Genomic DNA, 16,143 nt, shown 5'->3' with positions numbered 1-16,143 from the left:
ATTTACCTAGCAAACTTCACGTAATCATCGTTTCGCGAAGTTAAATCGATAAATTTCTCCCCGCAGGCTTCGCGAAAACGACATACACTAAGTGAATTTCTGGAAAAAGCGCAGAGAAAACAGTATATGCTTACATTTTTCGACAAAAATAATATGATAAACTGGGAAAAACGATTAAAATAACGTAGAATCACCATTTCTTCGATGGTCACAAGAAGAAAGAAACCAAGAAACGAGCAGGAACATGAAGATGAAGAACCATGACTTCGTTTTCTAGGATTAGGAAGATGAAGATGAAGAGAGGAAGACTAGAAATACACGGTGATATGGAGAAATGGTGCAGATTTCGCGCAATTTAAAGAAAAAGAGGAAGATCAAAGGTCCGGGAATCATTTGGGGAAGAGCAACTGTTTGCGTAACCAGAAAGGAGAAGAGAGAAGATGAAAAGGTAAGAGTATTTTGGGAAAGTCACGTAAACATAGTCTAGATATGTAGTAGGTTGAGTAAATTGGTTAAATATGTAAATGGGCCTCCCATTTCACTCAGTTTTATAATTTTTCCAATTTTCAATTGTCATATTGCCAATTATTCATAATTCTTTTTATTACGTTTTTTTTGAAATATTTTTATTACTTTCTTTGAGTTCACCCGGAGCAAAAACAATTTATCTAAACTACTTATAGTTACCTGGGCGCAGGACCATCCCTAAACACGGGCTGGAGAGATGCCTATTTAATTTAAGTTTAATGTTATAAATTATAATATTTAAAATATAATTTTAATTATAATAGAAAATAATTGGGGATCTGTCGAGATTCCTCATTGGAAATTAATGGATTGAGGATTCCCACAGGACGGTGATACCATTTCCTATCCCTGCCCTATCCCCGTTACGGGGGATAAAATTATCCCCATCCCTGTTCCATGAGGATTCTTATCGATGATTTTCCATCTCCATCTCCATCGGGACAGATCACCGACGGGAATGGAGAATACCCGCCCCACTTGCATCCTTAACCCTACGAAGCAGGGGTGGGCAAAAAAACTAGTCAAACCGGTAACTGAACCAAAAATCGGCAATCCGAACCGAAAAAGGCGGTTAACCGAACCGATGGTTTCTTAATGATTAAAAAATAGATAGGTACCAGTTGCGATTTCGGTTTGGGGTTAGCGTGTTGAAAAACCGCGGTTAACAGTTAATCGAACCGTTTAATAAATATATATTTTAAAAAAATTAATATATTATATAACATAGATTATAAGATATATAACATTTATTAATATAAATATATAACGTATAAAGCTTTACTTTAAAAATAAATAAATACTTTTCTCTGAAAAAATAAAAAATAAAACATGGATTGTTTTTTAGTTCGGTACTTATGTTTGAATTCTGAGCTTTTATATGAATTTGTTTCGTTTGAATTTTTGAAATTATGTGTATTTTAATATTATTTAAAAATTTAGATTTGGTTAAAAATTATGGTTAACTGTTGATTTTTGGTTAACTAGTGAGAATTGGTTAAAAACCATTAACCAAAAAACCTAACCGAAATTAATGGTTAGCCGGTTGTATGGTTAACCGATTGATATGGACTGGTTTCGGTTTGAATGGTTAAAAACCGTTGATAACGGTTCGGTTAACTTTTTTACCTAACCGAACCGTGCCCACCCGTAATCCTGAGTTTTGAAATTCATGAGCCACGGTGAAAATAACTTTAAAATTCAGGGGCTATGCGTGTAATTCACCTTTAAAAAATACTAATTATGCAAGAACTAAAACCGAGATTTGCTTCCTCGTCATCTCTCAGTCTCACTATGGCGACAACTGATACCAAAACCATTATCTCTCTCCTCTTCTTACTTCTCTCCCCACTTTCCACCGCCACCGCCTCCACCGTCGCTTATCCCACCGTCCCCGGAACTACCGACACTTCTGTCTTTTCCTCCGAAACCGACGATCTAATTCCAATTCGCCGGGAAGTCTACGGCGACGGGAGAATCTTCGACATCAGCCATAAGTACACAAGCGACAAACCGGCCTATGGATCGGAAAATGGGATGGGACGGGCTGTCCGGCTAACGGAGAGCATGAAGAACGGCTCCTTCGCTAATATGTCGGAAATGAAATTTTCCGTCCACAGTGGCACTCACGTCGATGCTCCGGGACACTATATTGATCGCTATTTCGATGCGGGGTTTGATGTCGACACTCTTGATCTGGAAGTGCTTAATGGTAATTATAAATTATGTTTTAATTTTATATTATCTTTAGTTTTTAATTTTTTTTTTTATCTGATCTTTAGTTTTTAATTGGTTGTTACATTTTGGAAAAAAGAAAACTTAGGACAAGTAGCAAAAATAGCATAAACAATAAAAACTACTATTTAAAAATAAAAATAAAAACAGATTGAATTATATCAAGCTAGAATTTATGAATTTTTAAATTGGATTATAAAAGTATATTTTAAATTGAATTATAAAAGTATATTTTACGTATTGAAAATTAATAATTGGATGCAGGCCTAATTTTATAGGCATTGCATTGTAGCTTCAAAATTAACTAAATCTTAAACTATCAAAATCATCAATTAAATCCCTGTATTAAATAAAATTCATTAATTGAATCTGCATTCTATCACAAAATCAGAAACTGTAACTATTTGATATAGATTGTAATAATCTCTATGGTAATTCAGAATGGATTTAGGGAAGAGGGCCTGAAACTATTCAACCAAATAATTTTTGATAAAGTCTCCATTGATGATTTTTATTTAGAATAGGAACTCAATTGATATTTTTGGTTAATTCAGAGATCTAATTAATGATTTTGACAGTTTAAGGTTAGAGAGCAAATGGGTATTATGCCACTTTTATAACGAGTGGTGATTTTTATTTAGGGAAAATTACACAGAAATTCATCTTTTAAAAACTATTTATAAATATGTTAAGTCATAATTTTAGATTATATCAAACTAGTAAAATCAGTATTTTAATATATTTTAAGGATTAGAATTTATAAATTAGAAGTCTAGAATATATTTTTTAGAGTTTATAATTTATGAATTAGCATTTAAATTTTTTAAATTACGGTGTAAAATCATAATATATAGAGAATAATGATATACTAATAATTAAGTTTGGTAATATAATTTAGGGTAATTAATTTATTAGTCCCTATATTTTGACAAAACACATTGTTTAGTCCATGTATTTTTAAAAACACATGGTAAGGTCCATAACCTTTTTCTCAGTGAACTGTTTAGTCCTTCCGTCTGTTTGTTAGATTTTTTATCGTTTATAACTTCGAAAATGACTAAATTATCCTTTACTATTTACCTTCAAACTTCAGAAGAGGAAATCCAATTTAGAAGAAGAAGCTATTTGTATGGAGAACAATAAAAAGAACAGACCCAATGCTTACGAACTTGAACGATTAAGAAGAAAATCAAGAAGAATAACACTTAAAGTTGATTTCAGATGCATTAGAATTTAAAAGAAAGGAAAATAAAGGAAAAGAAGAATGCAAATCCAAATTGACTAACAGAATCTTCATGAGAGTCTAACGGTAGGGACTAAACAGTTCACCGAGAAAAACGTTAGGGACTAAACAGTTCACCGAGAAAAACGTTAGAGACTTTACCGTGTGTTTTTGAAAATACAGGGACTAAACAGTGTGTTTTGTCAAAATATAGGGACTAATAAATTAATTACCCTATAATTTAATTATAATTTTGCCTTTTATTTACAACTTTGAAACATTTAGTCCAAGTTGATTCATCTGCTTATTAGTTTAAGTGGGCTCGGGCCCATCTTGGTTTGAAATTCAAATTGAAAACTCAGCCCAAATAGATCTACACTTTTGTAAATGTTTTTTAAGTTAAATTATATAATTTTTTTTGAACATAAGTTAAATTATATAATAATAATAATAATAAATAATTAATATTACAAGGTCGAGCCAGCTAGCTTTCTCATATTTTTATTTTTTTTTATAAAGGAGGAAGATTAAATTTTACTCTAATGTTTTTGAAGAAGTGTAGATTTAGCTCTAACTTATAAAATAATGTATATTTAAACTCTAATGTTTCTGAACAATATTAATTTTAGCTCTACGTTACTGAAAATGAAAAGACTAGTTTGACTTGTTATTTAAATGTCACATTAAACATTCCAAACGAGTTTATTGGTAAATTGTAAGGATGGCAACGGGTACTCTACCCGCGAGTACCCGGCACTATCCGACCCTAATGGGACTACCCGTACTCTTTATAAAAGGGTATGTGATCAAAACCATTACCCGTTAGGGTAATGAGACGGGTATGGGAAGACCCCCTAGGGTACCCGGTACCCGTTTCCCGTCATAATTTTTTTATATATTAAAAAATATTATTGTGTTTTAGATGTAAGATGTGAGATTTGAACACCAACCTTTTGTTCTTCGACCATTAAGTGATACCACTAAGCTACTTTATTTTTATTGATTAAGGTTCAATTTGTTCAATTTTTAGATGGATGATTTATTAAATTTATACTTTGTTAAATTTGTAAAATTTTTTGTTTTATTTATTTATTATTAACGGGTAAGGGTACCCGCGGGTACCCGTGAATTAAATGGGACGGGTATGAGATGCAAAACATATACCCGTTAGGGTAATGGGAAGGGTACGGGTAGTTAAAAAATAAACGGATAAGGGTTTGGGATTGGCACTACCCGCGGGTACCCTATCCGTTGCCATCCCTAGTAAATTGGAGCATTTTCATCTTTTTTTTTTTTGTTGATTATTTATAATTATATTAATAACATAGTAAACATTTTAAACACTTTTATATAAAAAAAAGTTGTGATTAACTTATATGTAACAAACTTAGTTACGTATTTTAATAGATATTTTTGTAATTGTATTAGTAACATATAATTGATGTTTGGAATATCGATTTGATAGTTAAATAATAATCAAACAAGTTCGTTCAAAATATTACTAAAATTGATCTTGCTTGCGAACGTCAAAAATGAATTTGGACCATTTTTGTATGTTAAATCTACACCTCAACGTTAGGGTTACATTGATCGTTATCTAGTTTATAAATTTCAAACACGACACAAAAATAGAAGGCTCGATCGGTCTGGGCTGGGCCTAATGTATTGCGCTAACACAAAATACAAAATACAGTTTGATTCCTAGTATAGTTTGAGTAACTCAAAATATTTTAGTACTTTGCTTTTTTTTTTTTTTTTTTTTTTGATTGAGCTAACCCATTTATTCATTTTATTGTTTGTTTCCATAGGTCCAGGACTTTTAATTGATGTTCCAAGAGATACAAACATTACTGGTTTGTCCTAAAAATTTCTCTAATTCTTATCTTATACTGCTTAATTATTATCTAATTAAGTTAATTAATTTCTAACTAATAATCAATGTAATGTAGCTGAAGCAATGAAATCCTTAAACATTCCAAAAGGAACACGTCGTGTGCTTTTCAAAACACTCAATACCGACAGGTAAATTTTTCGTACCATTTTATGTTGTATATATTAAATTTAGAGTAACGGTAGAAACTATATGTTTTTTTCTATAGAAAATTTCTTAAAAGCAAGGTCCGGTGTTCAAAACACTGGTTTCGGAAACAAATAATTTGGTGATTGACATCTGACACTGAACACAATGATACAATCATTGAATTTTTTGTTTTTGAAATCAGTGTTTTGAATATCGGTTTCTTACGTTGTCTAACACGCCAACATGGGCATTAGGTACGGACCATGTCTTATTCAAGGATTTTCCTTAGAAATAACATTATTCTGAGAAAAAATGATTTATATATATATATTTTTTTTCTGTAATGGATTGAATTTTTTTAATTGAATTGCAGACAACTTATGTTCAAAAATCAGTTTGATACAAGTTTTGTGGGATTCACAGAAGATGGGGCAAAATGGTTGGTAGAGAATACTGATATCAAACTTGTTGGTAAGTGATAAATGATAATTACGAATAATTAGTACCGACGGTTATATAAGTTTCAAAAGTATTTTAATAAAGTTATAAATATTCATTTTTTTCTAAATAAAATCACTTATCTTCATTTTTGTCTCAATATAGTTACAGTATAAATTCTCTGCTAACTTCTTTTATCCGCGATGTTGACATGACATCTACTCACATGTTTTAATGGTACAACATCACAATTTCCGTGTCATGTTAACGTCATGTGACATTAAAAATTTATTAACAATAGTATTTTCTTTTCTTTATTTGGAGTCTACATACTGTTCAAATCAAATTTTTCCGAACATATAAAGGTCAACCGTTGTGTCAGGTTGATGTGGCGCTGACATGGCATTGGCATTACATTGAGCTATGTGACTGAATGCCATGTCAGCATTTTTGTTAAGAGGGTGATAAAAAAAAGTTAAAAATGATTTTATTGGGATAAAAAAAATGAATACTCAAGATAAAATAAACATTTGTTATATTTTAAAACATTATTGAACTTATATATGACCGTCAGTACTAATTACTCGGTAAGTAACTCTATAGTGTCTGAATTGATTATTTGTAAATTAACTTGATGACAACTTATAGTTTTCACTCTAAATTTTAGTATTTGCAGAAACTTATCTCATGTTTCTAAATGCAGGAATTGATTATTTGGCTGTAGCTGCCTGGGATTATTTAGTTTCAGCACATCTTGTCTTTCTTGAAAAAAGAGTAAGATTCATTTAAAATTATATTTTTTTCACAGTTTAAAATAAAAAAATTACAATTTTCTTATAGATATATCAGACATTTATTAAAAAAATACTTTGAAATTGTTATAAATAATTTTTAATGCAAATAAATTGGTAACGCATTATTAATCGGAGTTTACGTTTTTTTCGTTCTCATGAAATTAATGTGTAAAATTATAAATGAAAAACTTAATGTATTCAATCGAAAGATTAGGGGTGTAATAAAGAAAAAATGAAGAAATTCAAAATAAATTTCCCGCATTTTCTAAAATTTACTTTTTTTTTTTTTTTCTTATATCAACTAATTAACTTTGCTTGGAAATACATTTTTTAGGATATTATAATTGTGGAAGGCCTAAAGCTTGACAATGTGAAAGCCGGAATTTACTCTATCCATTGTTTACCGTTGAGGCTGGTTGACTCCGAGGGATCTCCGGCGAGATGTATTTTAATCAAATGATTGTCTTTTTTATTTCCGCTTGTGTTGTAGAGACCTTTTATAGTAATCCGGGGCCAACTTCTAGACCGATTATGAGATAACACGTTAGTAATATTATTGATGTATCACCTCTTCAATGATCTAGTATCAATGATCCCGAACCATTAAAGAATTTACCGTGTTGCATGACTAGATTGGCCAGACTGAATTTGACTCCTTTGTTCTTGTAAAATCTACACAATAATCTAACGGAGCTTTACATTGTTAAGCCAATGCTTTTAGTTAATCGAATATTTATGCTCGATTGCGATTTATTAAATACTACAAAATTATGTAATATAAAGGTCAAACTAATGTTATTAATAAATGTGCAACATATATATACAATATATAATGGATAATCAATGAAAAACTAGATCGTACTTTTACGGTAATCAGTTGGTGTAGTGGTGTTATCTAGTGCGTGTGAGTTTAGTGTAAGTCTAGATTAATATAATAAATATAAAATAATCTTACACCCCGTTCCGTTCAAGATGGAGATGAGGAAGTAACATGTCTCATCTTGCATAAAAAAAAAATACTGTTTTTTTTGTACGAATAAGACAAAAAAAAAAATTTAAAAAAATTCACCAAATTTATAAATTTGCTCTTGGCTTCCAACGTTAGAGATAATATTACTCTTGACCCAAAACGTTAGAGGAGCTGGTAAGACACTTGCAAAGTTTAGAGAGCTAGTGAGACACAATATTTAGTTGTTACAGAATAAGCAAGTTTAAGGAGCTGGTGAGACACTTGCAAAGTTTAGGGAGCTAATCAATTTTGATGGACAAGTTTAGAGAGCCAGTGATACGAAATAAGCAAGTTCATGGAGCTGGTGAGACACTTGTGGACAAGTTCAGGGAGCCAACCTACTATTGTGGACAAGTTCAGAGAGCTGCTGATATATTAGGCCATTTATTTTTATGGATAAGTTCAAAGAATTGGTGATATGAAATAATCAAGTTCAAGGAGCTCCTAAAAAAGGTTAATGCATATATACATACCTAAACTTGGCAAGTTTTGCCTAATGGCACCCTGAATTTTTAAAATAACCTATCACACACCTATAGTTAGCTTTAAAAACCTATCACACACCTATAGTTGGCTCATTCGGACCTCCTACACACAAAATCGTTGATTTTTCGTCTTTGACGGATGAGGTAGCATACTGAACGAACTCCCGTGCTTTTCTTTTTTTCTATAACACACATACCATCTCGTTCGTTAAAGACGAAAGATCAACGATTTTGTGTGTAGGAGGTCCGAATGAGCCAATTATAGATGTGCAATAGGTTTTTAAAGGCAACTATAGGTGTGCAATAGGTTTTTAAAGTCAACTATAAGTGTATGATAGGTTATTTTAAAAGTTCAGGGTGCCAATAGGCAAAACGTGCTAAGTTTAAGGGTGTAAATGTTGGAAAAATTTGAATAAAATTATATATTAATTTAAATACCAACAAACACCTCATTTCATGAATAGTCGTGTCCTTCGTGAACAGTCGTGTCTGTGTGTGTATAATCGTGTTCGTTCGTGAAAAGACATATCCTTTCAAGTTCTATTTATATAGAATGGATTGTCAAATTCAAAAATGGTTAGAGAAAATATTCTCTGGAATTTTTTCTGCTCTTTGTCTGTTCATAATGTCTTGTTTTCCTACTCCGGTGATAACTAGGCTACACACGGTTTGAGTTCGCTTGCGTAATCTGTTGTATCCTGGGAGACGATCGTCAATAGGGACGACATCTGTCTTAAGGAAACTGTTAATACAGGCCTCACATCTAATATTTTTAAGATAGACGTAATCGTTTGTCTAACATTCTTAAGACAGAATTACGTTTGTCTAACAATCTTAAGACAGACTGATTTTTTCTTAAGAATTTAACATTCTTAAGACAGATTTTTTTTTCTTGTTTTGTGATTTTTAAAGAACATACGCATAAAGTTCTGGGTGGAAAGGACCATCAAATTTATTGACACAAAATTAACTTGATGATCATTATGAGTATACAGGAATGGTTCATGAAGAAGAAAAAGTTTGAACAAGTCAGTAAGAATTGAGGTTAATCAAAGTGTTCATTTTTGTATGTGAAAATATGGTTATAGAATTTCTTTTGTAGCAGTGTTTTCACGGAAAAACCAAGAGCAGGTACTGTTAGAAATATTTATTTTTTTCCAATTAGCATTTTTATGGAAAATAAAGTAAAATTGGGAAAGCTTACTGAATGAGTGGATAGTGATTTTTTTTTTTTTTTTGAAATCCAGAATATCCCAGATCTTTTTCTTCATCACTAATAACTTGTAATTTGAATTCCATGATTAGTTGTTTAACAAGGCAATTTCGATTGATATGGAATATAAATTTATTCATATCAGTTTATTTTGTTTTCCAGTTTGTTTGGAATTTTAGGAAATAAAATGTTGGTTTATTTCTTAATTGTCATATGGCATGTGTTGGTACATGTACGTTAATTGAAGATGGATCCGGTCTAAAAACACTGTCACTTCAGAGGTTTTAAGCCTACTTGTACCAGTGGCGACATGTAAGCCACACTAAAAGTCTAAGAAAATTCATTGTTAAGAATTTTAAAGACTTGGTGATAAAAGAAAAATATGTTTTCTTTAGAGATGATAATATGCGAAAATTCCATATTTGATATTCTCGCGTGTAAGGGTGGATTTACATTAGAAATGTGAAATATCATAAATTGACAGATCTGAGCAGTAATGTTATCTAACCGAGTTAGACGCTGGTAGATAAACATTAGTTGGCTAGACTTAATTTATGAAAGTCACTAAAAATGTAGAAATCAAATTGCCTTAAAATATCATATCAATTGGTGAATATGCGGTATAAAAAGCTTTCGAATGATGAACTCAGATAGAAAATCTTCCGTGTGATAACACCATTAGTCAATTGATCTCAACGAGTGTCATTCTAATTGATTTTGTAGAATCAAAGGATAACACAGCGGATCCGCTAACCAAGAGGTTAAACCGAGATCAAATTGAAAAAAATCATCGAAAGGAATTGGACTAAAGCCCATAGAGAAGAGGCGTTATGTGAAGGAAAACCCTACCTAGTTGACTGGAGATCCCAAGATCTAGGTTCAAAGGGACAACCTAATTGCATAAACCTTGCGCGTTCACTGTGGGGGTTAAACCCCCGTCCATTCCTAGATGTAAACAGTGACACCAACGGGAAAAGGTTAAGCTATATGCTTTTAATGATACATTGTGCGTCAGTATTCTGAGCAAATAAATCACCTATGTCAGAGTGAAGTGGGGTTGCTTCGATGGAGACTAGTGTGGGGCCTAGTTCTCTTAAACTCTCGCAGAACCAGGCGATGTTCATGACCATAACGAACATAACCATGAGAACCTATACTGTGTTATGTTGATATCTGTGTGGGGTATATCATCGTTTACACAAACGGCAGAATAGTTCAAAGACATCGCGTCTACTAGTCAGCCAGTAAAGTAAATATACTTTCACAAGGGAAGGTTCAAGGCACATTAGCTACCTATCCTATGCAGATATCTTCTGTAGAAAGTTATCACCATTTCGTAATCGTCTCGTTCCTAATTTTATTCATGTGGGGGATTGTTGGAAAAATTTGAATAAAATTATATATTAATTTAAATACCAACAAACACCTCCTTTCATGAATAGTCGTGTCCTTCGTGAACAGTCATGTTCATACGTGAACAGTTGTGTCTGTGTGTGTATAATCGTGTTCGTTCGTGAAAAGACATATCCTTTCAAGTTCTATTTATATAGAATGGATTGTCAAATTCAAAAACGGTTAGAGAAAATATTCTCTGGAATTTTTCCTGCTCTTTGTCTGTTCATAATGTCTTGTTTTCCTACTCCGGTGATAACTAGGCTACACACGGTTTGAGTTCGCTTGCGTAATCTGTTGTATCCTGGAGACGATCGTCAATAGCGACGACATCTGTCTTAAGGAAACTGCTAATATATGCCTCAGATTTGTCTAACTCCTTCCTTTTAATTTCTAGTTTTACTGTTCATGTTTTCTTTCTGTGTTCTTTTTGTTTTTGGTTAATCACATCTAATATTTTTAAAATAGACGTAATCGTTTGTCTAACATTCTTAAAACAGAATTACGTTTGTCTAACAGTAAATATGCATTAAACCCCTAAAAAACTTCACAGTGTCCAGGGGAGCATTGCCATTGGAAAAAAGAAGCAGCAGCAGTTGAATCATGCACTATACAAGATTCAGAGCATAATTAGAGCGTGGTCCACTCCAACGCGTGCTCCACGCGCTAATGATGGAGAGTACTGGACACTTCTCTCTTGTCTCCATCACCGTGTCTATCATGCCTCTTGTGTAATTGGTTGGCTTGCGTCTCCAGCTTCGGCTCAGCTATATCGCCAATTTGGGCTGATTGACCCAATTGAGCATTGAGCAGCTTGCGGCAAGGAAGGGGGGCTGTGGCCGGCGAGGGGGGGTCGGATCTGGAGGGGATTTGCGGCAAGGAAGGGGGCGGTGGCCTGGTGGTTTGGGGCGAGAAGGGTGAGGCAAGTTTTGTTGGCGGCGAGCGTGCACCTGGTGTAGATCGGGGCGGGGCGTTTGGCGGGGTGGAGGCAGGGGAATCCAGGGGCGTCGGTAGGGATCTCGTGGGCATGGATGGTGCGTCGGCAGGGTTCTCGCGGGCGCCGCCCGTGCGGCATGGGACGGATCTTTGCGATCCACATGCGGCAGATTCGACAAGGTTGTCGCGGCTGGGTGCGGATCAATGGGAGATACGGGCGGCTGGGTTTTCTGATGCCGGGGGTAAGGCTCCCCTAATCTCGAGGGGAGAAGTGGGGCCGGGGGTGCCTGGCGCAGGGCTATGCGCCGATAGTGCCGGGCACTGCCCAGGCGCTGCCGGCTCCTCGGTCGGGCAGTGGGCTGGGGCTGTCGGCGCAGTGCCTTGCGCGGGATCCTCTCCTCCGGGCTGTGAGGGGCAGGCAGGGGCTACGACGGGGAGGCAGGCTGCCTCGGGTCTGGATGTTTCTAATAATTCGGGAAGGGTGGGTGTTGTAGGAGTAGCTCATTGGAAGACGGTCTCCCCCAGACCTAGGGTTCAGATGAGCGAGATTGGTAAAAACTCTTGGAAGGACACGGTCATGGGGGTGGCTGAGGAAGAGCCGGTTTTAGAGGAAGTTTTAATGGTGGGAGATTCTGATGATATGTTCTCGGATTCTGATGAGGAAGATAATGGCCAGGAGGATCCTCTCTGTCCGGTCATTAGACTTTCCGCTGCAAAGAAGCGTGAGCTTAGAGAGAAGTGGAAGGTGTCTTTGATTGTTACTGTCCTGGGTAAGCGAATTAGTTTTAACTATTTTGCCCAAAGAATACAAGCGCAGTGGGCAAGGAAAGGTAAAGTCAGTATTACTGACCTAGAAAATGACTACTATGTCATTAAATTTACTAGGGTTGAGGATTATAATTCGGTTATCAAGGGAGGTCCATATATCATTTCCAATCATGTTTTGGCCTTAAGGCCTTGGGTTCCTAATTTTAATCCTCACGACTGTTCGGTTAACAGGATCTTGACTTGGGTAAGATTCCCGGGCCTTCCCATTGAGTACTACAGTGAAAACTTTCTGAGTAAAATAGGAGGTTTGGTTGGTAAGGTCCACCATGTGGACAAGACTACAATTGGGGCCATTAGGGGTAAGTTTGCTAGGGTATGTATAGATGTTGATCTGGCTAAACCTTTACTTTCTAAGTTCTGTGTTCAGGATAAAGTGTTCTTTATTGAGTATGAAGGTTTACATAACATCTGTTATGATTGTGGCATGTATGGTCATTCTCAGGAGGGTTGCCCTAAAAGGGAGAGGGTTGTTATAGAGAGGGTTGAGAGTAGTGTGCGGATTACTGGAGGGAACCAGGGGTATGAAGGGAACTTTGGTCCCTGGATGGTGGCAAAGAGGCCCGCTAGACGTAGGAATCAACCTGCAGTGGTTCACAATCGTCCTCCTGATATCAACACAAATTCTAAGTCCCTTTCTCCTAAAGCTACTGTTATTCCAAATGTCAAGGAGAAGCCTGTCCTCAAAGCTAGAAAGGAGGCTGGGGTTTCTTCAGTAGCCTTGCCTGGGTCCAGATTTGGGGCCCTGATGATTGAGGAAGTTCAAGAGTCAGACCAAGATGAGAATCATATGGATGAGAGTATTCCAGGATTAGAGTCTGTAGATCTAGTCGAGAAGGTGGTTGAATCTGTGAACCCACTTTTTGTCTCTAAGGATGAAGCCCAGGGGGGGACCCTGACCCTTGCAGCTAGAAGGATGAAGAATTCAAATGAGGTTAGTATTCCTGTTCCTGGTATTGATCCTGGGATTGGGAAATCTATGGGAGTTAACAAAACTAATATGAAAAAGCTTAAAGGAAAACAAAAAAGTGGCCTTAACACTTTGGCGTTTCCAGATAAGAGGGGGCCCGGGGGTACCTCGGTAAGGCTCTCAGGAGCCCCTAGTAAATACCTAGCTTAGGGTAGGGGTGTGGTCAGTTGTCCTCCTTTCTATGGATTTGTTATTTTGGAATGTTAGGGGTGCGGCTAGCAAGGCTACCCGTATCCATATTAATGATCTTATTAAGCAGTTTAATCCATCTTGTTTTGCTCTTTTGGAAACTAAGATTAGTGGTGAGAAAGCAGATGAGGTGGTTAAGAAGTTTAAGAACTGGCACTGTGTTAGATCGGAGGCAACTGGCCGGGCTGGGGGGATTTGGCTTTTTTGGAGGCCAGATCGGATTCATTTTGATATTCTTAGCATGGATAAGCAGTTCATTCATTGTAAAGTGAGTATTTCCGGCAATACTTCCTTTTTTATTACCCTTGTGTATGCTGACCCTATCTTGTCTAATCGAAAACGGCTCTGGGAGGTTCTCTATTCTATGAGTGTCAGCATTTCGGAGCCCTGGTTTGTGGCGGGTGACTTCAATGATATCGCCTTTATGAGTGATCAGAGAGGGGGATCCAATCATTATGTTAATCGCTGTCTGCATCACAAGAATAGTATGGATTTATGTGGGCTTTCCGATCTGGGGGCTTCTGGTCATAAATTCACTTGGAAGCGTAATAATACTTTTGTTCGATTGGACAAAGTCTACGCTAATGTTTTAGCTCTAACTTCCTTCCCCGAGTGCTTTGTGTTGAACCTCCCGTTCCGTCATTCAGATCATTGTCCTATTTTGTTTAGACTTTTGAGAGGTAAGCATCCTAGGGGTAAGAGACCGTTCCGGTATCAGTTGGCTTGGGAGTCCCATCCTAAGTTTAAAGAGTTCGTTCATGAGAGTTGGAGACCTCATTCGTATGTACTGCAAGCTGCTGAAGGGTTCAGGAATAAGGTGCAGGGGTGGAATAGGAATGTGTTTGGGCATATTATCAGAAGGAAGAACAAGTTATTAAAGAGGATGGAGGGCATTCAACGCAGGTTGGAGGGGAGGTTTGATCATAGCCTTGAGGGCCTCCTCAGAACCCTTCAGAAGGAGCTGGAGGCTGTGCTTAGGCAGGAGGAGTTCCTTTGGTTCCAGAAGTCTCGGAAGTCCTGGATTAGAGATGGGGATCGTAATACCAAATACTTCCATCTCTCTACCCTGATCAGAAGGCAGAGAAATAGAATTGAGGCCATTAAGGATTCTAATGGTGATTGGGTTTATGAAGATGAGGTTATTCAGAACTTAGCCCTGGATTTCTACAGAGAGCTGTTCAAAGAGGAACCTGTTCTTTTGGAGAGGGCTCACTCTATTGCTACATTTCCTTTAATCAGTGAGGATTGTAGTCAGGAGGCCTTTCAACCTATTTCCCGAAAAGAGATTGACCAAGCTATCTTCAGCATTGGGGCTTCTAAAGCTCCTGGGATTGATGGTCTTCCGGCGGGCTTTTACCATAAGCATTGGGATGTAGTGAAGGAAGGCATCTATAATTTTGTCTTGGGGGTGTTCAGTGGTTCGAAGGATATTGAGCTGGTTAATAGAACCCTCCTGGTTCTGATTCCTAAGATTGATAAGCCTTCTTCCTTTTTGCATATGAGACCTATCAGTCTTTGTAATGTTCTTTACAAAACTGTTACAAAGATTGTGGCTAATAGAATCCGTGGCATTCTTCCTGCGATCATTTGTCAGAATCAGGGTAGCTTTGTGCCTGGTAGACAAATGATGGATAATGTGGTGATCGCCCAAGAGATGGTCCACACGATGAAGATTAGGAAGGGGAGGAAAGGCATTGTGGCTCTGAAGCTGGATTTAGAGAAGGCCTATGATCGAATTAATTGGGATTTCTTGATGGAGAGCCTTGAGAGAGCTAGAATCCCGGACAGCTGGAGAAGTTTAATTAAGGTATGTATTTCTTCTCCTGTGTTTCAAGTTATGGTCAATGGGGATATGTCGGAGGAATTTTCCCCGGGCAGAGGAATCCGTCAGGGGGATCCTATGAGCCCTTTCCTTTTTGTTATTGCTATGGAGAGGCTCTCTCACCTGATTCAGGATGCGATTGATAATGGGAGTTTCCACCCTGTGGCGATCAACAGCTTCTGTCCCCAGGTGACTCACTTATTCTTTGCAGATGATGTCCTTATCTTTCTTGAGGGTAATGAGGAGCAGTTGAGAGTCATTATGGATATTCTGGATTGTTTTTGTTCGGCCTCTGGGCAGAAGCTTAATATCCAGAAATCTAGGATGATGTGCTCTAAGAATATGAATCAGAGAGTCTGTAAGAGATTAAGTGATCTCTCAGGTATTCCTCTTACTGATTCTCTTGGGAAGTATCTGGGCGTTCCCCTCCATAGTGAGCGTGTGTCTAAAGGCTCCTTCAAAGAGACTTTGGATAAAGCTAATTCGAAGTGTGCCACTTGGAAAGCCAAGACTCTGTCTCTCGCTGGCCGCCTCACGTTAATTCAATCTGTTAATTGTGCTGCTCCCAA

At 36.6% G+C, this 16,143-nt stretch overlaps 1 protein-coding gene across 1 annotated transcript; it reads left to right on the top strand.

Annotated features, from left to right (window-relative positions):
* The first annotated feature begins 1,782 nt into the window (after positions 1-1,782).
* On the top strand, positions 1,783-7,344 carry LOC136226546 (cyclase-like protein 2). The gene is made up of 6 exons (XM_066015099.1): positions 1,783-2,236; positions 5,290-5,334; positions 5,431-5,503; positions 5,875-5,972; positions 6,643-6,713; positions 7,068-7,344. The coding sequence occupies exons 1-6, from the start codon at positions 1,819-1,821 to the stop codon at positions 7,191-7,193; spliced, it is 831 nt and encodes a 276-aa protein (XP_065871171.1). The 5' UTR covers positions 1,783-1,818; the 3' UTR covers positions 7,194-7,344.
* Positions 7,345-16,143: the final 8,799 nt, after the last annotated feature.

Source organism: Euphorbia lathyris, chromosome 4 (genome assembly GCF_963576675.1).
Source record: "Euphorbia lathyris chromosome 4, ddEupLath1.1, whole genome shotgun sequence".
Classification (NCBI taxonomy): Eukaryota; Viridiplantae; Streptophyta; class Magnoliopsida; order Malpighiales; family Euphorbiaceae; genus Euphorbia; species Euphorbia lathyris.
Note: the sequence above shows the minus strand (reverse complement) of the source record. Positions and strands in the feature narration are given on the sequence as shown.

Excerpts from the sequence above, each read along its gene's own strand:
- LOC136226546 (XM_066015099.1), top strand. The coding sequence starts at position 1,819 with ATGGCGACAACTGATACCAAAACCATTATCTCTCTCCTCTTCTTACTT. Across the intron at positions 2,237-5,289 it reads TGATCTGGAAGTGCTTAATG|GTCCAGGACTTTTAATTGAT; the intron begins GTAATTATAAAT and ends TTGTTTCCATAG. Across the intron at positions 5,973-6,642 it reads TACTGATATCAAACTTGTTG|GAATTGATTATTTGGCTGTA; the intron begins GTAAGTGATAAA and ends TTCTAAATGCAG.